Here is a 25,624-nt window from a genome sequence, read left to right as displayed (position 1 = left end):
AGATCTTTTCCTCACTGTGTTCGTAAAAAAGGATCAAACTGCAATGAAAATATTAGTGGAACCACATTTGGGGTGTCTTTTTTTCTCTTTGGCAAGGATAAACCTTTATGTTTAGCACAAGGCTGAGGCTTGGCTCCTTATTAGGGGTAGACTGAGGCTTCTCACCCTGGCTTAGGAAAGAAACAATTACTGCAGGAGGGCAGAGAGTGGTTTCCATGCCTCATTCCACTGGGGTAAAAAGAAAAGAAAAGTTAAAGACGTTTTTAAAATTTTTAGCCTGGTTTGCAGACTGGGGGTAAACATGACATGAACACAGACATGGTATGCAAGACCCTATACAGCTTTGGACCATGATATCTAATATACCCTATGAATCACCACACTTGGCATGAGACTCCCTCCTGAAGAGAACATCTCGTCAGGAAGTTTGTTCTCTACAATGCAGCAATCGAGCACATAATGTGGTTGGCAACTATCCCTTGGAACTTGCTTTTGTTACGTAGCAAACAGGGACAGTCTCTATTTTCATCCCAGTGCTTATGATGGCAATTTTATGTTTTTACCTGTGTTTTTTATTATCTTAAACATCATAATACTTGACTAATGTTGTATTGTGTGTTTTGTAAATAGCTTTGTAATCATCAATGGTGAAAAGTGTTTTATAAATATTGAAGGCCTACCTTTTCCAATAAGTCTTTTAAGTGGAGATTTGTATCCCAGTCTGCAACTGCACTGAGTTTGAAATTGTTTTATCTATGAAATTGTTTCATATATGTTTGTATTGTTGGCATTTTTATTGTTAGACTGCTTTCAGGTGTTTTGTAGGAAGCAATTCATAAATGGAATGAAATAGATAAATCTACAAGTAGCACTAAGGAAATCGTTCCATCAGTCCAAGCATTTCTGCTTCCAGATGAAACAAAATCCTCTCTCATCCCCTTGTACCCTGTGCTAAGGATTCTCCTGACCCTCTAGAGCAGATTTGGGCAGGGCACAAAGGGTCATGGAAGGAGGAGAGGGTGGGGAAAGCCCCACTGCACTAGAGGGAGCCCTTGCACTGGCTTCGACAAACAGGCCAGGTAACTGAATCCAGCCCTATATTTTTCAGTGTTCAGTGTACCCTTTGTTTCATGTACATACAACCCTGATTTTTCAGGGTCCCTCATCACATGGAAAGAACCTCCAATACTGAGCTGCAGATAGCACACACAATTCCATTCCTTTGCACACTCAGTGCAACGTGAGGAAAAGTGCATCCAAGGTTATGGTTATTAAAGCAGCCCTGGGATATCAGATATGTTTCATTTTTCAAGTGTGTTGTTACCTCAGAGATTTGAATTTTGTTTTAGAAAGTAAACAGGCCAATGGAGAGGAGGCTCCCCCCCCCCCCGGTTGATTACACAAGACCTTCTCTGACAATGCCTGTCAGAGAGAAGCTGACTGAATCAGCTCTCGAGATGTATAACATTTGTTGGCAAAACATTAACTATAGAAGAGCCAATAAATTGTCTGGTTAAGTTCTGCAGCATAAAAGTACCAGTAATTAGGGCTGTGATTCCAAACACATTAACTTGGAAGTAAGTACTATTTGTATTGAGGGACGCGGGTGGTGCTGTGGGTTAAACCACAGAGCCTAGGACTTGCTGATCAGAAGGTCAGCGATTTGAATCCCCGCAATGGGGTGAGCTCTGAGTGCAAGTAGATAAATAGGTACCACTCCTGCAGGAAGGTAAACGGTGTTTCCGTGCTCTGCTCTGGTTCCCTCAGCCAATAAAGTGAGATGAGCGCCACAACCCCAGAGTTGGTCACTACTGGACCTAATGGTGAGGGGTCCCTTTACCTTTACTATTCGTATTAGTGCACCTTAACTGTTATTTCTGCATTGCAGGGGTTTGGACTAGATGTCCCTTGGGATCCCTTACAACCCTACAACTCTGTGAGTCTTTGTCATGACTCCTCAGGGTCCAACCCTCCATCTTCAGGGCCTGAGGCTGAGATATCAGAATAGGAGAGGAAATTGCCCTCAGAGCTAGCCCAATATGCCCCTACAACCTCAGAAGCACTACCACAAGAAGAGACTACAGTGTTACAGACTCCGCTAGCCCAGAAATAGTACCTCGGGCTAAGAACTTTGCCTCAGGATGAGAACAGAAATCGCACTGTACTGTGCCAGCACCACTCCAATTTGAGGAGGTTGCAATTTCCTTGCTCTGACTCCAAGGACTTCAGCCTAGAAACTCCAGAAGAACTACAATCTCCCCAGTACTAATGGATTTAACAGCTGATAAAGCAGCCTAGGCCCCTATAATTGAAGAGATTCCTCCCATTGAAGGCAGAGACAGCCACCTGCATGGAAATGTCCGTCCATTTGAGTTTCAGTCTGGGATTGCTAATTGCTGCAGCCACCTTTCAGTCTTGATCTTGGTCTGCAGCCTGAGTGCAATGTGGAGCTGTCCATGGTGCTGTCTGAATCCCAAATTCTTGCTTCACATGGACCTTATCCTATTTTGCCTCACTGTGGTCTGCTCTGCTGAAACTAACATTTTTGCCTTAGCTTCAAGCTTGAGCCAAAACCTCAATATGGCAGCGGCCATTGCTTGGAACAGACAGAACATGACTACTTCCATGTATTCATATGGATTCAAAAAGTTCTATGATTTACCGGTATTTATGCATTTCTTTTTTCAAATTATGTCCCACCCTTCCTTCCTTTCAGCATACAGTTTATCATGCTTTTTTGTTTGCACCATATGTATATGTCTGATTTGGGCTAATACCCTGGGGTGGTATTGTGGCTTATTATTCTTTCCCTCCGTTTTCATGGGTGATTTATAGAGGAACAAAGGCACAGAAATACATAAAGGGTGGTGTGGTGACATGTCTGATGATCTGCTGTTGTGTCATCATGGTCAGTGGTATGAATGAAATTTAGCACAGCACAACACTATATAGTGAACACACACACAAAAAACCACTGTTCCACAACACAACAAGTAAAGCAGTATATATATATATATACTGTTCCAGTAACAAGAAGCCGAAAGCACCAGCCTGAAGATGACGAGTGAGACCTCGTCGAAACGTCGCCTAGACACCCCAACTTTTACACGGGAAGACACCCGAGGACACCAAAACCTGCATTCCTGTACCCGTGAAAATCTACGAAAGCATATATATATATATATATATATATATATATATATATATATATATATGCAGGTTTTGGTGTCCTCGGGTGTCTTCCCGTGTAAAAGTTGGGGTGTCTAGGCGACGTTTCGACGAGGTCTCACTCGTCATCTTCAGGCTGGTGCTTTCGGCTTCTTGTTACTGGAACAGAGCAGGATCTCAGTGTTTGAGTTCCTATAAATACTGTAGAGGGGGTGTGGTGTATAGCCTCCAATGTTCTGGGCAGAGAGGAAGTTCCCAGGCTAGTGTGCCTTTTCTTCTTTTGTTCCTTAATTACTTGAGAGATATCTTGAGTGATTTCTTGAGTGATATCCTGAGTACCACTTAGGTGGGTCATTAGGTGTGGATTAGTTGCTAAAGTCTTTGTGTCTTGACCTCTTGAACTTTGTGAAGAGTTTTCCTGAGAACATGGCTGTACTGTACTTAGTTGTGCTCTGGCTTGGCTTCGTGTATAGGGGCGAGCTGTGGTTTTGTGGCTTGTGTCAGCCAGATCTGTGTAGGGATTGCAGGGGGGTGCAGCATCCGGAGGTGCCACCATGGATTGGCTACTGGATGGTGTCTGTAATTCATCTGTGGAGAGGGTCTGGGTTTGGGTCTGGTGTGGTTGATTGGTGTTGGCGTTCTGTGTGCCTCTGGATCTGGTGTCAGTTTTTGTGGGGAGGGCTAATTTCCAGATGTCTGGCAAGCGGGATGTGTCGTCACGCTTGTTCATGTTGTGAGGGTGTTTCTCTATCTCGATGGCTTCCATGATTATTCTCTTGTGGTGATGTTCCGTGTTAAAGAGCAATTTGGAATCTGCAAAATTAATTTCGTGTCCTGTTTCTTTCATGTATTGGAAAAGAGAGGAAGTTTTTTCTTCTTTTTTGACGGCATTCTTGTGTTCTGCGATACGTGCATTTATTCGTCTGTTTGTTTGTCCAATGTACGTGGCTGGGCAGACTTTGCAGGGTATTTCATAGATCCCTTGGTTTTCCAACTGGATTTTATCCTTGGGGTTTCTGAGGATATTGGCTATTTTTTGGTTGGTGCAAAAGGCTGTTTTGATATTGTGTAGCCTGGGAACTTCCTCTCTGCCCAGAACATTGGAGGCTATACACCACACCCCCTCTACAGTATTTATAGGAACTCAAACACTGAGATCCTGCTCTGTTCCAGTAACAAGAAGCCGAAAGCACCAGCCTGAAGATGACGAGTAAGACCTCGTCGAAACGTCGCCTAGACACCCCAACTTTTACACGGGAAGACACCCGAGGACACCAAAACCTGCATTCCTGTACCCGTGAAAATCTACGAAAGCATATATATATATATATATATGAAATTGGGGCAGAAGCACTAGCATTATAACCAGGAAAACTAATGCAATAATCCTCAAATCTAAATGAATCCATAGTTTTATAAATAAATTAATACAATACTGTACAAGGTTTGATAAAACTATGTAGTTATCTCAGTTTAGTTACAGAAGAAAGGGTGAAGAGTTTCTTAAAAGTTCACTTAAAATATTTTGGATAGATTATATTTATATTTGAGACATAGTCCCAGAGTCATCTGGAAAGTAGCAGGGGGAGCCTTTTTGCTTTTATAGTTTGAAATTAATGGAGAAGCCACAGGTATTTCCTACCAACCTTTAAATAAGGTTGAATATGATTTCTGGGAAGGCAAGGGGAAAATACTGAATGGTGCTTAGTGTATTTTGGTGATGAGTGTTCTGCCTTTTGCAGATTGATTTTATTTCTTCATCTTTGGATGCACTTGAATTTTTTGTTTTCTTGCTGGAGTGATTTTCATGGCTTCTCCTGAAAGAACCAGAGCTCCAGAAGAACTTTTATCATTGAACTGCAGTGTATATACTGCTTGGCTTTAAACAATGTCTTTGAGAAATCTCACAAGATAAAACAAATCTAGGTTGCCTCATTTTACACCTTCTTCTGCTTAAGCTGGTAAGCCATGTGGGAATATAAAACCAATATACTGTAGCTTCAAAATGAAAGAAGAGAGAGGGAAAGCTCTTTAAAGGCACAGGAGGATAAATCAAGACTGGTTTGTGCAGTGCGAAAAAAGCAGGAAAAGGAGTATAAGCAATCCAGGCATCTTCTGCTCTAGCATAAAACTTGGCAGATCTTGCCACACTTCTTGGGGAATAATGGAGTGGGCTGCAATGAGGTATTAGTTAGGGAAAGACCAGGCTTGTACACTAAATGCAATTAAGAATAGAAAAGAAAAGAATAGGTTGCCAGGTTCTTGTTGAAGAGCCAGGGCCCATTGGTAGAGCATCTGCTTTGGATGTCAAGGTCCCAGGTTCAATCCCTGGTAACTGCAGGTAGGGCTAGGAGAGATCCCAGCCTGACTCAGTATTAGGCAGATTCCTATGATCTTAAAAGGGACAAGCATGTGCTACAGTCTATTGGATCTGGTGCACATGCTAGGATGCCAATGACGTCTAAATGTCTGTGGTTGCAAAGGCCATTCTGACTGCCAAAAAAGTAATGCAGGCAGTGGTACAGCTAAGATAATTTTAGACTTAATGATCTTCCAGGTAGAAACATAGTGCACAATTTCTAATTTCCCATTACCACCTTCCATGCTCTACAATTGCTTCTACAATCCTGATATGTTAAGAGCAAAAGATGAACAGTTTATCAACATTTTCCCCACCACAACCAAAAATCCCACAGGGATTTGCAGTTTCATATTTTGAACTCACATAATTCATTGCACCATTATGGTTACAGGAACAAAATGGAGTCTGCTTCTGCTGCCCTGATTCTAAACACACTCACTTGGGCATAAACACCATTTTGTTATAGAAAGCATAGTATATTTTAAAACTAAAAATAAAAAATAACCACCTGAAACCCATTCACCTTCTTCCTGGAACTCCCATCACCACCAATAATCTCAGTAATTTAGCCATCATCCCAGCCTGTGAGACTTAATTGTCTTTAATTGGGGGACACTGTTTCAGTGTCCTAAGTTACTGTAACAATGAGTTCTAGATGGGAGACAGTCCCCAAAACTCAAATTCACAATGAAGGGTGGAATTCAGCATCGCATAAAGGTGATAATTCCATCAGTGCAAGCATTTCTGCTTGCCAGATATAACAATCTCCATTTTCCTCTCTTTACACACTGTTTGGGGGCTTCTCCTGACCCTCTAGATTTTGAGAGGGTGAGGGGAGGGGGGGGAGAGAGAGAGAGAGAGGAAAGTAGGACTTGTTGCACAGGCCTCCTCTAGCGTAACAATTTAGTTGAATCTGGCCCCAAATACTCCAGCAGTAGCTTCTGGCCTTCTGGGCCTTTTCACCACATAGACCAGTGCACAAGGGCTTAGTCATAATTAGGCATGCATACACGTCAGACTTGAGCTATATATAACATCTGCCACAGGGATCAGCATCTTCATGGCAAATGGGAATTTTCCTTCACTCACTCTGCAGTTCATGGTCATCACTGAGTGATTTTCTTGGTTAGGTCAGCAGCAGCACAGAGCAGGTATGGAAAAACTTACAGCATGGTGTGGGAGACTTTGCACAGGTATGCTGATCCCCGCAGTAAATGTGTAATGGCCATATCCCAGGTCCCTGGGTCCTATGCCTCCTGGGGAAGGGAGGATTGGCCACAACAATGGGTGCCCCTCTTTTGTATCCTTCCCATTAAATGCACTTGCAGATATCAGATAACAGATCAATTATTTACCAGCCTGCCTCTTATTTAACTTCCCTAGGGTTTCCCTCTGAAACCTCCTTGGGTAGCATAAGGCTAAAGTTATATAGGCCTTAAGCTGAGGCCACACAGGGCTTATGAAAAAGAAATGAGTTTACAAAGGAAAAATAATATATGACAAGTGAATGTTACAGAGAAAGAAATCTGAGGCCCTCACATTCCTGAAACCCAACATATTCCACTGAAGCAAAAACAAATCCAAATTGGAAAAATTCAATCCCCTAGCCCTAGTCCAGAATATTCCCTAACTCACCAGGCTCTTAGCAGGGTTTTTCTTGCTTGTAAGCAGGCCTTTTGATCCTTGGAGTCTTGCTCCCAGGCTTTCCAAAACTTATTAATATCACTTGGGAGCTCCTACATCTGCCCACCTCCTGGTTGTCTATCTGTTTTAAAAGACTTTCCTCATCAATCGTGTTCTTCCCTTGGGATACCTGCTCAAGTAAGTTTAGAACTTTAAAATTTCCTGTCATGAGAGACAGGTGTGCCATTCTGCACATATGCAATGGAGTTTTGCTGCCTCAGGGCATAGCTAGTTAACCCCATAATCCCCACATGGACAAAGCAGAAGCATTTACATCCCCTTACCAGCAAGATATATTGACCAGCGGCACACAACTGTAGTTCAATTCCTTCACAGGATGGAATGTGCAGCCCATGCCTAATATTAGTGGCCATGTGTTCTGAGAAACCGTATTAGATCTTAAATTTCTCAGCAAATTTCTCTACTACAGGTGATATCTCCAGAAGCTCCCTGAGAAACAGGGAAAAAATAAGCAGCCATAGCCAGTTCAGAACAGAGCTGAATTCTAAAGAACAAAGAAGCACACCTTCCCAATAATTAAGTTGGGGAAGTGATAGATTCAGAAGGAGTAGCAAAAACATTGCAACCACAGGAGAATAGCTTCTGGAGAACAGAGAAATCAGCGCAGGGAAGTTCTATTTTCCATGTTAGCCTGAAAGAGTAAGTAGATGACCTGTGATTTTTGTCCATTTCTTCTTTTTTGCTTGTAGGATAAAAGCAATCTGTCAGTAGAAAACGACAAGCTTCCTTCTTAATGAATTACCTGCTTCATTGTCATCGTAATGTGGAGATGGTGGAGGAAATCTCTTAATATTCATTTCCCAAAGCACATCCACTTAATCACATTTTGTTATAGGTGTTGGCAGATCATCTGTCAAAATGAATTAGTGGGAAATGTAGTGCTTTAGTTTTGCAAATAATAAGTTTGCCGTGACATTTCGGTTTCCTTTCAAGCTCTGCTCAGTCCCTGATTTATGCCATCTTCTACTACTCTCTGCCGGTTTGATGCCTGCTTCCAATCAAACATCTATAATGGGTGGGGCAGAAATGTCTGTTTTTCTTGTTTCGTAAAGGCATTGTGTAGGTATGTCACAGAGTGTGGCCTCACAGTTCACAATTTGTTCCTCTATATCTATATATACCTCTGCCAAGGTCAACACTTCATGCATCTGATGCGGTGTGCTCTGGAACTCAGAACCATACAGTAAGAAAATCCTTAAGGAGTCCCAATACTCTTTCCTGATTTTGCTGCAAGACTAACAACATAAAAAGAGTTGGTCAGGCCAAATTGCCTATCTAGTCCACCATCCTGATCTCACAGTGGCTAACCAAATGCCTGTAGAAAACCTGCAAGCAGGATCCAAGCACAGGCACACTTTTTACCCCACCCAGGGATTCCAGAAAATGGTATTCAGAAGCATTACCAGTGCTTCTTTTCTAGAAAAAGTACTCACCATGAAGTTGTCACAGTAAGTTAGGTTTTTAACAACAACAACAAGGTGCCGGTACTGCATACCCTTGAGTGCCCCCTGAAAAAAAGCACTGAGCATTACTACCTCTGACTAGCCTACCCCAGGGATTTCTTTAAGTTTCCTTGCAATAGATTTAGCTAGTAATAAGTGTGTGAGTGATATTTATAGAGACAGGCGCAGTTAAAAGCAGAGGAGTGCAGTGACTGAGGGATTGTGTTTCATTGCAAAAAACCAAGGTTTAAATCATGATCTACTTATAAAACTCTGGGTGACCATAGTCAAATGACTGTCTCTCAGCCTAACCTGCCTTCCAGGGTTAAGAGCAGCTTAATCCACCCAGAAGAAAGGAATGTCCAAATGTAACTGATAATTGTCCACTTTGATTAGTTCTGATGAGAAATTAAAACTTTTTAAAAAAAACCATCTTGAGAGGAAATTGTTTATGAGGACGGCTTGAATGTGTGTGCATATCAGCGGATTTCTGTTTGAAAAGAAATGATTTCTTTTTTAAAAAATTCTCTTAGTCATGCAATCAAATATTTTTCTTCTTCTGTATACTTTGTCTTCCTTTTTTAAAAATTTTGTCGAACAATGGCATATTTATGATGCAATATTTGAAGAATGGTTGTCTGGTGGGAAACAGCTATTTTGTCCACCCTGGAAGCTGGCTTTATTGAGATTCAAATGCTTTTTAAAATACCGGTATGTATTTTGATTTTAAGTATTAATTAATTTAAAGGTGCAGGATGCTTCAGATTGATGACAAATATTTAGGGGAATGAAAGCTGTGGATGGAAAATAGTATAGATGCTCTATATTGGTTTGGAATTCAGAAGGCAAAGAAATAGTGTCTGTTAGTACAAGCTTGGGTCCTCTTATGCCCATTTTAGTGCAGGTGTGGAGGGACTGTAGCATTTAAGCCAGTGAAGCCATAATGCGGCTCCATACATGCATGGCCTTTGTGATTTTTAGTCTAACGCTGGCTATAGAAACACTAGTTGTGCTGTGCATTGCTATATATCAATACTTCAAGCTAAGTGAAACAATCATAGGCATAATAGAGCCAACCCTCCTAGGAAATCAAGATGTTCTCTATGTTTCATTAAAAAGAAAAAGAAACTAGGGCACAGTTAAAAGTAACACCAGGTCAGCTGAACAAGCAAAAAATCTTCCCTCTGCTCTTTCATTTCCCAAATAGGAAGAACAAACATTCCAGAACAAATATGTCAGTTTCTCGGTTCTGTAAGAATGAATCTCCCTCAAACCACAGAGTAACATTAATAAAACACTAAGAGTGAAAGGATAATATTATGCTGGTGGTTCTTAGGCTCTGAAATGCAGGTGAGGTGTGTGACAGCAAACTTGTCAAGTGCTTCAGAGCAGCTTTTTAACTCCTCCAAAGCAACCCACTTCATTTCAAAACCCAGGGTTTTTCCAGATCCAATGCACTCCATTTGACATTCTTACATTTCCTTGGGTTTGCATTGTCACAATCCGATTCAGTTTATTAATTGTGTTACCTAGTGGCCATAGCAAAACCAAATACTGTAAATTGCTGCACTCTAGTATTACACTTTAGCAATGGAACTGAAGGTCAAACTACGCAGGAAGAAGAGCACTCCGTTCTCAGTGGTTCACATTAGGTTTGATGAGACAAGGTACCAAGTATTGCCTGCCAGAACAATTACAGACATGCATTTTTATTGTCTCTCTTCTTCTTCTTCTTCTTCTTCTTCTTCTTCTTCTTCTTCTTCTTCTTCTTCTTCTTCTGGCAAATGTATGAACTGTTGCTTCTTAATGAGAAGGAAACCTCACTCAAGTATAGAAAGGCTGGAAAATGGCCCATGGTGAATGTGCTGAACACAAGAATGGAGGAAACTATCAGACCTGAATGTGGATTGAAGCTCTGGGTGCTTTCTGAATGATAGGAAAGAACCTGTTATTTTCAAGACAAGTGGTACTCGCCATTTCAACAGCGTAGCTTTCACTGTTCTCCAAAGGTGCTTTGAGAAAGATCATAGAGAGCTGCTTTAAGCTCTCAGTACTGACAAAACTGCCAAGCATGGGCTCTACCAATGAGCCATGACCCTTCCCAAAGTGTGTCTGACGTTACCTTGTGCTCCATTGTGATAGCTGAACACCAAAAGACATGATTCTGCTAAAAGAGAAGTCATATGCATATTCTTGTTAGAAAACACTATACGTGGGACTCAATCAATGTGTTAATTAGCACCATGCAAGAAGCGTGAAAATGTTCAAATATGCAATAAAATTTAGGAAAAAACACTTCAGGGAATGTGTAAGGTGTAGTTTTCATTAGGGAACTTTTTTAATTGCAAAAAAATGGTCTGTGCATCTGTCTACTAATAGATTGCAAACCTTTATGCAACCACGAGAAATAAAGGGTATCTTTTTTTGATATGTGAATACCTTTATGAAAAGAAAGAAGAGTCCCTGATGTGAGCTATTCTATTCAGGAAGGGTAACTCAGCGTGACATGTGAGGGGTCTGGGGTCTGTGTGTGGGGTGCTCAGTCTGCTATCCAGGAGAAGAGTCCTGCTCTGCTTTATTATCATTCTTGATCTTTAAACTAAGCATGTACAATCCTTTCAATAAAGATCACCTTTAAAAACAGGCTGTCCTCTGTAGAGTACATGGCCACTTTAATGGGAAGGAAAGATCCAAACACAGCAGACAGCCACCATGAGCATTTTTATGAAAGAAAAATGTGGTAGAAAAAATACGCTGTCTTTTATCATAAACACTTATTTACAGATGGTATACAATTAAACAACTTTTAACACATTACATTGCAATCCTAAACAAGTCTGCTCAGAATCCTATTGAATTTACAGGGGTAAATCCTAGGAAAATGGAGTTAGGATTTCAACCTCAATCTATGTTTATGTTACTTTAATTGTTCTGAATTGATCTGAGAGAGAGAGGGCGCGTAAGCCGCCTTGCCATAAAATGTTTGTTTTTTCATCTGCTTAGGAAAAGTTTTCTTAACATTGGGGGGGGGGTCACTGATTTCCTCCTGGTGTGCATGCCAGTTCTGTCGCCTGCAGGGGTAAGGCAGTTCCCCCTTTCAGTCTCCATGGGCCGTCGTTCAGGGAGCCTTTCTGCGGAGCCTCACAGTAGTGGTTTTAATTAATGCCATCTATGACAGTGGCTTCTGAGTTGTGAATGCCAGCTGCCTTAAAAACTCACACAGAGCTCTAGCTCTTTCCACATGGTCTGCCAGGCAGCAGTTGGTTAGCAACAATATTCATTCACTTAGCTTGCTGTTAGCTGGGAGTAAGCCACACAGAATGTAGCGGGGCTTACTTCTGAGTAGACCTGCTTAGGACCATACTTTCCAGAGTCTCAAAAATCCTGGAATGGTGACTTCGAGAGCCATGAAGGCTACATTATTTATAAATGTTCTCCTTCTGGCAACAGAAATCCATCATCCAGTGATTTCACAATTTAAACCAAAAAATATTAAGATCTGCCTTCTTAAGTGTAGACCAGAGCACCAGAAGCACAGCTGACCCATTTTGGAGGGATTCGGACTGATTAATACTTTATACGTGGAAGGCAGTGAAACCAAATGCAAGCTTCTTGGATGTAAATTTCCATTTCAGTGATTTTTTCCCTTAGTCCTACTTTTGCACATGCTCTCCTTATGTCAGCTCCCTTTGTTCCTTCCAGCTCCCATTTCTGTACAATTTAGCCTCTTCCCTCATAACTGACTTCTGACCTGAAACCTGACCTCTTCCCACTTCCCTGTTTTCTTTGCCTCATGTGAATCTTTCATCATCTGGGGAAGGCCTGTCACTTCTGTGCTCCATACAGTGTCTGGCACACATCAGCTACTAAATACCATGGACCAGGGCAATCCCATGGTCTAGTTAAGGTAGGTTGTGCTATGCCAGGTCCTAATTGTAGTATAATGCAATCCTGTGCTCAACCAGCAGGAAAGTCAGAAGCACAGCAATGAAATGAGAGCAATACTGACAGCCACTAGCACAGCATCCCTGGAAACATCATCGGCATGCATCAATCATGAGCTCACTTGCCAACAATGTCACCCCATATCAATGGATATCTAGTGCTGCTACCCTACACAGCACACCCTCCCTTCTCTGTTACAGACACAAACCAAACCAGAGCTAGGCAATTAGGAAGAGGGAATGACCACACTAGCCCATGATGACCACCATGGCACAGTGGGGAAGAGAAAGCAACTGCTGCTATTAGGAGAAATTGAGGAATTACTTCTTTGTGAATTCAGATACAATTTGACCTGATCCACACTAACCTTCCAGGCTAATCTGCTCAACAGACCATCTCTGTTCTTTGGATTTCACATTTCTCTTGTGTGCAGCTCCTAATTCAAAAGGCACATCAGAGCGGTTTGAGATACTGTGCATTTAGCACTGTCTATTTTGTGAGAAAATACATTCAAGGCTACATGTTGAAATGCACTTTTTTTTTTTGCTGATTATACTTTTTTAAAAAGAATACAATAATTGCAGATCAGTGCAAAAGCGAGGGAGAATGGACTTATGACAAAAGTGACACAGACCAGAAAGAGGCAGAACCCCCAACCTCCCCTTCTCTAGAGCAACCCTCTAAGAAAGCCAAAAGGCAGGCTCATGATGCAAGTCTTTGTAGTGTACTGAACTGGCAGTCAGAACAGGACTGCATTAGAACTAGTAAGACCTTGTTGCTCAGGTAAATGGACTTCATTGCCCAGTCCAGTCAGGAAGCCTTTTATAGCCATCACTTTCCAGGAGCATACATACATAATTTTATTTTCACACCACCTTCCTATAGTTCAAGCCATGCTCAAGGCGGCTTTACAATATGAAAAGAATTCCATAATTATGAACAAAACAAAAGTAGTCATAAACAATAAATAAAACATCAAAAAGTACACAACCAAATTAAACAACTCCCCACAACTCATAGTAAGTATTGAAATAAAGATACAGCAAATTAGCATCAATAACAGCAACAAATCCTCCCCCGCCAACAAAAACCCCTAAACAATGCCCCAATGCAGCCCAAGAGTCTGTTCAGCAGTCTCAGCTTTTGTAGCTGGAGTCCTTCAGTGCCCCACCCTCCCAGGTCAGGTGGAAAAGGCAGGGAGCAGGTCTCCCAGGACTCCCAGGACTCGCAGCCAAGATGGCAGGCCTCAGGGAGGAGCTGGCAGGCCAGAGCCTGAGACTACTCCATGGCCAAGCTGCAGTTCTGATAGCTTATCACATGAGCTACTTTGCTGTCAGATGCTGCTGCCTGTAGCCTTTGACAGGTGCACCACACACCATGTTCCCACTTGTGCAATCTGCATGCTAGGGACAAGAAGACATAGTGCCACAAGCCCATGTGAAATTATAGTTTCCTGGCTCAGTCTTAAATGCCCCTGGAGGTGTGTTGTGAATTCTGGCCTCCATTGCAGCAGGGAGGACAGGGAGGGAACAGGTGGAGAATAGTCAGCTGGGACTGTTCATTATAATCCCAGTGTATTAAATTTCATCAACTCTTTCATAGACATCATGTGGAATGACTGAGCATAAGGTTCCTCCTGATATTTCCCTTATCACAACCACAGTCTGCCAACTTTTTACCCTCGCATGTTGGTCATGCATAAAGGTCCTGCAGACATAGCACAAGAAGAAATGGTCCATTCATCCCAGGATGGTCTACAGTGTTTGGCCAATAGCTCTCCAGAGTTGCAGACTGGAGACATTCCCAGTCATAGAATCATAGAACTGTAGAGTTGGAAGGGACCCTGAGGATCATCTAATCCACTCCCCCATAGTGCAGGAATATGCAGCTGTCTCATAGGGGAATTGAACCTGCAACCTTGGCATTATCAGCCCCCCAACTGAGCATTCCTACCTAGAGATGTGGGGGTGGGGGGTGGGCCTGGGACCTTCTGCATGCAAAGCAGGTACTGTACCCAGCTCTTCTCCAATGATGACACCAAAATGCATGGGACTTAAGAGGACCATTCCTATCCTTGTCTAGGGCCTTAAGCAGGGAATGAGATTGTTCTACTGCTCCTATGGAGAAAGTGTTTTAGAACTAAACTGCAATTCCAGTAGAATATAATTCTGCTTTTTGTTCCTTAAGGCAGGCGTGGTCTTTTTTTATGTCACGTAATGATTAAGAGGAGGTCTGCCCAACGTCTGACCTACCAATGCAGCCACAAGTTATGTATGTTAGCCCACTAGAGGATCTTCCACCTTCTGCTTTTACTGCCTGCCTGGAACTGGGATTTGTCAAGCATCTGGCAGGCCACAGCACATGACTGGTAAGCAACGTTTGGCTTGGTCAGCCACCAATGTGCAAGCCTGATTTAAAGAGCATTTCTGTCCCACTGCACAAAGCAGGGCAATATAATTAAAAAACACATTTCTCAGCACTCAAAAATGTCAAGCTCACTTGGCAGTGCCAAAAGGATATATTTCCCTTGGAAATGAGATCATGCATACATTTAGCCATATTCCATATTTTTCTCCTTATTGCATTAATTTGTGCATAGATATTATTTTCTTCAGAATCACCTTGTAGACTGATAGCCAGCCATGAACAACTATCGCACAGCAACACAGAAAGGTTCTTCGGTCTCAATGTTTAAATTAAAAATGATGCCAGGCATTATGCCGGAACTGCTTCAGAGACTTACATTTGTTGAAAACCAAAATGCATCACATAAAAAACTAGGGAGGAAAACAGAGATTAGGGCAAATAATGAAGTGCTACAAAATCCATCAACAAGCAAAGGTAATAATTTAATCTTTTTTTTTTTTTTGCATTAATCTGCATATGTATAGATTCAGTACAGCCTGTAACACTTCCACAATCTGCCACATGCAAATTGTCATATGCACAGCAATAGAAGTGCTTGATTAGAGGACTCCTTTGTGCTCCGGCACCAATCTGCATGCACAAGTAAATGCCTGACGGGCTAAAGGAAAGTGTGCATTGATATTTTAAGATTAATGGCATCTGCTATCTAGAATAAAATGAAACTCAATTTCCTTTCTCATATTAATGAGAACCATCCTAAGACTAGTTTTCACACACACTCTGCATCTTGCAGCTAGACTAAATCAATAATGGCCAGCAAGAAGTAAGGGGTCTGCGTCAGATCTGGACAATCAAGAATCAAAGTGAGCCACTTTGGACAGATTCAGGGCTTCTCTGAGAGGTTATCCACACTTACCTTTCCTCTACTCTTTCCAGGACGATCCACGATTTAAAGCTCTGTGTCTGTGGTCCAGAGTTTTCCCTGCAAAAACCAACTTTTAAAGCTCAATGGAGGCAAACATCAATCTATGGAAAACCTGAACTGACGTTTGCTCCGACTGAGCTTTAAAGAGTGAGTTTTTGCGAGGAAATCTCAGGGCAACAACATGGAGTGTTAAAGCACAGACCTCTGCTAGAAAGAGTGGAGCAAAAGGTGAGTGGGGATAAGCCCTGAGTTCAAGTGGGATTTCTCCAAGGTGCCCTAAACTGAAACAGGGATCTCTGTAGTGGCTCAGAGATTCTGATATTTTTTATTTAAAAAAACTACACAGCAGATCTGTTAAAAGCAACATTTTTCTTTGTTGCTAACCATTGAAAACACACACCCAAAGAGGGAGGCCTCTTTTCTGACTAACAGAAAATTATTTCAGCAGGACTTTCCAATCCCAGAGCTTGGAGAAGGGACATCAGCTTGCAGTTGTCTGTTCTGCATCTTTGCTGGTTCTGCTACTAACAGTGGAGTAGCGTGGGGGGTGCAGGGGGGGCGGCCGCACTGGGCACAACACCTGGGGGTTAGGGTTAGGGGGCGCAAATCCACGGGCTAGGGGGCGCAAATTACTTGCCTTGCCCCAGGTGCTGACAACCCATGCTACGTCACTGGCTACTAATGCTTGCATGGAAATGCTGGACATTCAAGTTCTTCTGCCCCTGTGCCACACACCCATGTACCCATCCCTGTCAAATCAGCTTTGCACTTAGTTTCTTTAAGTTTGGCTGCTAGCTGAGCAGAACAGAAGCCTGAGGCTGTGAGTCCCCTCCCTTTATCAAAACTCAGTACCTTACACCTAACATTCTGAATTTTTGCAGATTACTTTCCTAGGGGAGCCTCTAGAAAATTGATGCCCACAAAATCGAAGGGAGGGAAATGGTTCCCATTTAGCTCTTCCTCTGTCCTACAAAATCAACTTTAAAGGCAGAAGCACAAAATCTTCCTAGACTGATTTGTCCATAATGTGGAAGTTTCTTGTCTAGGAGCACTTCTCTCACGCAAGCTATTTTCATATAAAATTGCCCGCACAACAATAGAAGGTGGTTAAATACAGTGCTATTTAACCACCCAAAAACAGTAAAGGACACCCATGCAGGAAAACCAGTACAGCTTTCCTTTTAGAATTTGGCAGGATTCTCAAGAACACCCCAAAGGTGCTAACGAGTCTGAAAATTCATCCAGTTCTACAGAAATATTTCTTTTTAAGTTATAGACAGTGCAGGGTGGAGGGGTTGAATAAAATTCAAATGTGCGCTGCACATAACCCCCAGCAGAAAAGGCTGGAGTCATGCTTGTCCAAATTGGAATTCAAATCTAAACTTAAATGAATCAGACAACTTCTGAAGCATTTTGGACTAAATTGGGCTGCTCACTGATGTGCTAAATCAGGGCCGAAACCAAACCTTGTGCTCAGTGTACACCCCTAGCAGAAGGAACAGCTATTAAGTTTTTGAAGATCTCTGCAGGTCTCATTTTTAGCCTTTAGTGCCTATTGACCAGAGAATTTAAGGAGAGCCCTGCTGGCAGTGAGATGCTACAGAAGCATATGTCTGCGTCATGTTCAAATAGCTGGTAGCATCTGGTAAAATGACAATCAGATGTGGTGGCTTTACCTCAACATATATTTGTATTAACACCCCAAAGCAGGCAGTTGTTCAGGGAACTGATCCTATGACTAGTGTATAACAATGGCTGCAGATATCACAGCCACTCAATTGCTCTTCAGTAGAGCGGAGGCAATAATGATGGGTGAAACTGAGGGGTTTGTATTTAACTATTTCCTTCTTAATTCTATAGTTCAGTGATATTGATAATAGGTCTAATTTACAGTGCTATACAAGCCAGTTCACAGCCAACACAAATGGGAACTGGCCATTCTGTTCATTCATTCTTAGGGTAGCCCCATTAGGGGAAGGCCCATAGCTTAGGGGCAGAGCATCGGCTTTGCATGCAGAAGGTCCCAAGTTCAATCCCAGGCCTCTCCTGGTAGGGCTGGGGAAGATTTCCTGCCTGGAATCCAGGAGAACCACTGCCATTCCTGAGCTAAATGGGTCTATGGTCTGAGACCCCAGGGTATAGGGCAGTATATAAATTCTAATAATAAGAATAAGAATAAGAAGGCAGTTTCTATGTTTCTGTGCACCATACAAAACAGGACATTTGCAAGTGCCTTTTGAATTTTTTCATATTCTATATAGTAGGGCTCCCCAGAAATCAGTTGGCTCAGAATGTGTGGGCTCGTTCTGCCATAGCAATTTGATCCATAGTCTAGAACTAAGCTCCTTGGCACATTCTCCTTCTTGCTTCATGCATCCATCTTGCTCCTTTTGCATTTATTCTGTAGTTCACAACACACATCCCCTCTTGGTGTCAGCCATTCTCTTTTCTGCTTGCTCAGACTACTGCTCCAGAACTCCCCCTCACACGCCCCTCTGAGACGGACTATCCATGCCATTTGCCAAGTTTCAGCCAACAGCAAAAGAGGAACTCACCAATGTGAATGCCTTCCTTGCTACAAGAGGCAAGAAAAGGTTTAAATGCCTCTTCATTCATTAAGCATATTTTCTTGAGCACCAAATGCAGGCAGTTCCTGAATCCAGCCAGAGGGTTCAAAGGAGGCACATGCAGCAGCAGGGTGTTTTCTTTTAAATGCAGCAACAGATTTCATTAAATGCCTTGAAGCAAGGATGCCCGGTGACAGGCATTTGCACAGAAAGATGCAGAGATCCTCTCACTTTGTAACTTGACTGTTGCTTCCTTTCAAAATAATGCACTCCCTGATGTGCAGCTGCAGGACAAAGTTGCATGATAACCTGGCAAGATTAGCTGTTTGTGATTTCTCTTGACTGTATGGCTTTATTTGTCTTCTTCAGTGCAGGCTGAGATTCATTCTCTCTCTCTTTCTCTCTCTTTCTCTCTCTCTCTCTCTCTCTCTCCTTTCTTTCTCTCATGCACACACACACACACACACATAATGTTGAGGGGTAAAATATAGTCAGGCATGTGTTCTCTGATTCTTCTCTAGACCCTATGAATGTGAAGCAACAATGTCCATAACTATCAAATGACATCAAACTTGCCTTGATCTAAAATGCTAAAAAGATTTTTACAAATGTGTTTGTGGTAAAAGGTAAAGGGACCCCTGACCATTAGGTCCAGTCGCGGACGACTCTGGGGTTGTGGCGCTCATCTCGCTTTACTGGCCGAGGGAGCTGGCGTTTGTCCGCAGACAGCTTCCAGGTCATGTGGCCAGCATGACTAAGCCGCTACTGGCAAACTAAAGCAGTGCATGGAAATGCTGTTTACCTTCCCACCAGAGCGGTACCTATTTATCTACTTGCACTTCATGCTTTCAAACTGCTAGGTTGGCAGGAGCAGGGACCAAGCAACGGGAGCTCACTCCGTTGCGGGGATTCGAACCACCAACCTTCTGATCGGCAAGCCCTAGGCTCAGTGGTTTAAACCACAGTGCCACCTGCGTCCCACTGTGTTTGTGGTACCTTACCCAAACTGGATCACTGTTATCACCTAAATGGCTACTGCATACTTGCACAAGCTAAAATAAACTGACTGAAACATTAATGTATAATCCCTACCCACTCCCAAGACCCAGAAAAAGCTGCATATTTACCAAGGTAAAAGATACAGTGGTGTCTTTAAAACATTTCTTTTGGGAAGCAAGATCAATTTCCTACAGAGTGTTTCTACCTGTGGCCATAGGACTATAGCCAGAGCTATGCCTACTCAGAGTGGACTCACTAAAATTAATTTACATCACTAACTTAAGTCTGTTCATTTCAGCTGGTCTACTCTGAGTAGAACCTAGTTGGATACAACACATAATCAAAAATTAGTTGCAATATAGCATTATCCTATAATGCATCCATGGTGAAACATTATTTGTTTATTTCACATCCTTTTCCCTCTTTTTTTTTGGAATTCAAGGCCGCTCCCTTAGAACCCCTAGGGTCCTTATGTGGTTTTGCATCCCGGCACTAACCAGATCCAGATTTCCTGAGTCTGATTGTACCCTCAGACTACTCAAAAACACAGATTCCATTTGAAATCTAAAGAAAAACTTATTGGATTTTTCCTGCGATATCCATATGAATGCTGCATCCCAATCTAACATTTCCAACACATATTTCTGTGTGGTTATTTTTTCATTGCAGAAAAACCTCAAAATTTGCCCCAGGAGGGGAGAAGGCCTGTGTGGAATACTGTAGGGGAAAGGATCTGATGAAACCAGGAAACCAAATAACTAACCTATTTAGAAGATTCATTAATGTATCCCTGTTTGGAACAGAGCAACAGCAACTGATCACCAGCTGAAACATATGTGAAGTGGGAAGGTGAGCTCAAAGCGAGTTTAGTATCAGACTATGAGTCAAGCCACACACACACTCACACACCTTATATTGCTATATTAAGGGTAATACTACTAAACTATTAAAAAAATAAAATCTGGCGTTTTTTCCCTGGTCTGAAACAGGAATAATGTTCAGACTTTAACATGTCCTATCTCTTGGAAACAAGTAGTTTTAAAGGAAGCATTCTCTGCCCCCAATATAAGCACTAATCTCCTCCAAAAGACCAAGGATATTTGGTTGCTTAACTGTCTTTCTGGAGATGACTAATCATGGAATGCTTTCAGACATGAGACTTAAATCACCACTGAAGCATCTCTCACGCTGTTTATGTCAAGTCTGATCATTGAGATTGAGAGGCACTTGACTTGTGAGGAAGCATTCTGGCCAATGTAGGCTTTGCATCCATACTGCAAAGCACTGAAACAAGAACTACTTAAGACACCTCATTTGTGAAAACACAATTACTATGTACAAAACACTAGTGCAGTTTAACAAATGGAAACTCACATCAGCACCAGATATGGGCGACATCAAGTTTAAACTGAATATTTTTCTCTAAAGAATCACAGTACAGAATAATGGTACACGCTCTTATCAACAGTTATACAGTTCAGAGTGCCCCTAGACGAGGTGTGAGAGATCTGTGATCAAAATCTCCCACTCTGTTTAAATTTAAAACCACCCGTGGTGCCATCACATCACATCAGAGCTGTGGCATTGTGGAAGTGGGTGACTGATCCCTTTTTCAATCTGAATAATCTCCCCCAACTATTATTTGACCCCTGGGGAAACCTCAGATACCAGTATTGTTCTTGTATGTTTTCTTTTCCCCTACAGGCAAACCACATTTGGTGTTTGGGGAAAACAGCATGAGGGATTGGAATAACTTGCCCCTGCTAGTACTGTTGCACTGACCCAATTTTCACCCAATGCAACTTCTTTTAACTTCTTTCGGGTGATCTAATTGTGATCCAGTTGTGAATGTCATATCTAGTCTAACACAAAGTTGTTCTTAAATCAGCAGTGAGGGTCAAATCAATAGTCTTTCTTTATCTCCTGTTCATTGGGCAACTCCCAGGGCAAAACCATAAAACAATGAAGTACAGTATATCTTTATTGTGAATTGTACAAAATGGAGAGGTATTTAAAAGCTAATAGAGCTTTTACTGATGCTTATATAATGTATAAACAAGAGAACCCCCAAGATGGCAAGCTGAAGAGAGGTGCATCCATTCTCACTATCCTTGGGGCATTTGCTTTCCTTCTTTTAAAAACAGGATAGTGATTATGATGATGATCTCAACACCTTATGTAGTTTACAGAAAGAAGCGTCATAATCTTGTTGGAATTTTGGAGAGTAGAAAACCCCAAGAATATTGCAAATTCAGTATTATTTCTTCCTTAAGTAGGTTTCATTGGGATCCTAGATGGACCTATGTAAGTCCCACCCAACTTTCAAGTAAACATGCATGGGATCAGGATACACATCTTACATTGCAAATACGTTGGGTGTAAACAAAAATGTCCACAGCAATTGTATCTGTAAAACATTTATGATGGCGCACAGTCAGAAGTCAGCATGTTGCAAAGCAGACTTGAGCCCCAAATCCCAAAAATATCATAGTAGAAGGGGAGGTTACTTTTAAATTACTTCCTGCTAAGGTATATTTTCACTTTAAAAGGGCAGCTTATTGAAAGATTTTGCAAGCAGTATATGCAATTACTAGTGAAAGTATCATATCATTTGCCTAGGCTTTACAGCATGCACTGATTTTAAAATACATTTATCAGAATGATTCATTGACCCCATTTACTTTTGAGGAGGAAATAGCACATGTGATAAATAAAGAATAGTCTTCTCCTTCACCTGCCACAAGATCCAGCTATATCCACAAACAGTGTTGTAATTGAGTGCCAGGAGTATGCAACAACTGGGATGAGTTACAGTTATTTTATTCCTAGGTTGCCACAGAATGAACTCCATAAATACTTACTCCCTTTTTTTAACACGTTTCAAAAAAACAGGCTGATTCCACATTTTTAATGGCTAACACCACTCTAAGTCAAATCACCTATGACTAACTGAAGGCTGTCTTATTTCATGAGTCAAGTCTATACTTGTAATTTGTTTCTTTCAGCTATTATTTGATCACAAAAAGTTCATGAAAAATCCTATTTGTTATGACAAAAAGACATTGAAAACCTCAGTATAACAGGAAATTCAAAAGGCAAAAGACTTAAGAAGTCCAAATTTTGCATGTAAGAAGTCAGTTATTATTTAAACAGATATCATATCAAAGTAGAACATTTCCTCTAGTGGACAACTTTAATTATTTTTTATCTATTTGTCATGATCTAGCTATAAATTATTGCTTATATTTTCTAATAACATTTCTCCCGAATTCCTTCACTATAGTTTTAAAGTATAGTAAACTTCTTCCTTGTAGTCACTAAAAGATAATATTATCTGGCAATTCACAAAGTATCAACACATTATGACTATTAATTCTTTTGGATACTTGCACGCTAAGAGATCTTTGCCCACATCAGTTCATTTTATGAAATATGTAACAACAATATTTTTGGCTCTCATCCTTGCTGCCTGGTAGTGTCCAGAGATAACAGATTTCCTAGGGGTCAAATGCCCATATTTTATTTTTAAAAACAACCTTGGTGCTCACTAGAGCAAAAATACAATGGACATAAAAGACATCTTTTTTTTCTCTCCCTCTCTTCAAGGCAAGCCTGCAGAACTTGCCTCATCGAAAATCTATAAACTTCATTACTGAGCTGGCACTTTTTCTTTGAGAATGATTTCTTCATGCCATTATTAACTTTGCCTGTAGATTTCCACATCTGCTACCTACTTAATTAGATATGAAAGACTGCTTGAAATTGGAATTATTCAGTCTCTGTGAGGAAGAGGTAAAAAGGTTGGTTTAAGTACAAAGTAACACTATACATATCAGGGATGTGTGTGTGTGTGTGTGCATGTTTCCTCTTCTAGTTGTTCAACTTCTATCTCAAGAGCATGGAATCAAAAGAGCTGTTAGCTAACAGTTTCACTTTGTCATGCTTAAATATTTAGTCTTTGGGGAGTTAGCTGTCCATTATTCAGGAGAAAAGTTGATTGCTAATAAAAGACCAATAGAGGCTTGTCCCACTGATGGGAAGATGAATATTCCCCAAAAAGCTTTACTACTACTACTACTACTACTACTAATAATAATAATAATAATAATACACCCTAAGCAATGTATAGGTACAGTACAGCTCTCTTATCTTTTCTAAAATCATTGATAATTAATGGTCTGAGAGCTAAAATTAAAGAGATGAGAGCCAAAATATATCTATTATATATGCTTGTTTAGCAAAGCTCATTATACTACAGGGAAGTTCTGTGGGGAGCTGTCTATGGTTGTAAGAGAAAGACCAGTTCAAAGCAAAAGGAAGGAAGAGATCATAAGTAATGTACACATCTAGCAGAGTTAAATGGTTTCGACTTGAACCTTGAAGTAGGATCAGGACCCTCTTCTCTTCTGATATGAAGTCACTCCTTCATAGCAGCAGTTTCTCAGAATTGGAATAATGTTGCCAATCCTTTAGGGTTAAAGTTGGATTGAAACTACAAAGTGATTTATACCTGAAATGCCCTACAGGAGCAATTAATAATATGAGCTTCTCTTTTTATACCCACCTTCTGTATGGACAGCAGACACATAGGTCCAGTTGTAACGTTTGACTATGTCGAGCATGGCTCTGGCTTGCAGAATGTCCGACGGAACTACCCTCAAGAAGTATTTGTACAAAGTTTTGTCACTCAGGTCAATACTGGTTGCAGAATATGCAATCTGGGGAATATCAAAGAGCTGAAGCAGATTTTGAACCTGGATGGCCACAGAACTGGATCCTGGGCCGATGACACCAGCAATGGGCTTTTTCTCCCTGACCTGGTGGTGATACGAAGGGTCAGGCAGGCAGCGGCCGAGAGCATCTTTCTCATCTCGAATGGAGATCAAAGAGTCCCTTATGAATTCAATACTCTGCTCCAAGGCCACAGAGGAGTGCCAACAGGAATCTCGGATTTCGCTGCCTAAAGTGATGTTGGGCAGCAAGACTGGGTCTGAATTAATTTTATCCAGAGTGTGAAACATGGCCTCAACTCTCTGAATGCCATATTGCTCTCGGATCTCGCCACATTTTCTTTCGGGCACCTTCTCAGCTGGAGGTTGGTGATGAACAGAAAAGAGGGCTCCTATGATGACATCACCATCCATTCTGGCTACTGATCTTTGGGAGGAAGCACCTGAGATCAAAACCTTCCTGCCAGCATTCTTGGGGAGAAAGTCCATCTCCAGGAAAATTGCAGGGAAGAACACCAGCAGCACGCCTATCATCTTGTTGCAGGAAGCCATCCAGATTCTGGCGACCAATTTCACGGGCTCTTCCTGCCTGCACATTGTTAAAGATATGAAAAAGGCGGCAGATTCGCTCCACTCTTTTACTTCTCAAGTGCCTCCAAAACCCATTACAATGTGCCCTTAAAGAAAATCGCCTGGAGGGGCAACAGAAGTCATCATAGGAGTGAATTGTAGCCTGTTGACATAGGAAGAAAGAACAGAACACATTGATCAGCTGAAAATATGTCAAAGCAGAGCTCAGTAAAGGTCATTTTCTTCATGAACATCTCTCCCCACCTGCCTGGAATATTAGCAGACACCAGATCAAATGGCTACAAATAGCAGGTGTCTTTCGATTTCATATCTCAAGGAGAGAAAGCAGGGAAAGAGTAACAAGGCACAGTTATACTACTGAGACCAACACTGCGTAGGTGTGAGTGTGGGTGTGGGTGTCTGCACACACACACACACACAATAAAGTAGTGATGCCTTGTTGCATGCATGCATATGTAATATACGAAGAATCTTGCATTTATAAACAGAGTGCAGTGTGTGACTTGATATATTCATTTATACCTAACCACCTCCATGTGCAGAAATTGGTATCCCGTGTCTACTAAGGCAAAATGCTGTTACCTGCATTCCGACACTTAAAGCAAAGAAAAGCCTTTACAAGTTTGAGAACTTCCTTCCTCCTCTTTAATTAGATTTTAAAAAACCCAAAAACCCTTCATTATTAAGTCAAGAACATGAAAACTATGCTAGTTTAAACATCTTGAGAAAGACGGGGTGTGTGCGCTTCTGTGTAGAATCTTCAGAAAAGAAAATGTCATTTAAAGGTCAAGACAGAATTCTTAAAAACCCTTACAAGATACAGC

The 25,624-nt window shown here is 41.5% G+C and overlaps 1 protein-coding gene across 4 annotated transcripts in view; it reads right to left on the bottom strand.

Annotated features, from left to right (window-relative positions):
* The window catches only part of GRM1 (glutamate metabotropic receptor 1), a 178,375-nt gene that overhangs the window by 143,323 nt on the left and 9,428 nt on the right, over nt 1-25,624 (bottom strand). For all 4 annotated transcript variants that reach the window (XM_081854322.1, XM_081854320.1, XM_081854323.1 and 1 more), the window contains one exon: nt 24,044-24,942. In XM_081854322.1, coding sequence (XP_081710448.1) covers nt 24,044-24,806 — 763 coding nt within the window. In that variant the 5' untranslated portion in view covers nt 24,807-24,942. The remainder of the gene's footprint in view (nt 1-24,043; nt 24,943-25,624) is intronic.

Source organism: Podarcis erhardii (assembly GCF_964252035.2).
Source record: "Podarcis erhardii genome assembly, chromosome: 3".
In the NCBI taxonomy this organism is placed as follows: Eukaryota; Metazoa; Chordata; class Lepidosauria; order Squamata; family Lacertidae; genus Podarcis; species Podarcis erhardii.
This window is presented reverse-complemented; position numbering and strand designations above follow the sequence as displayed.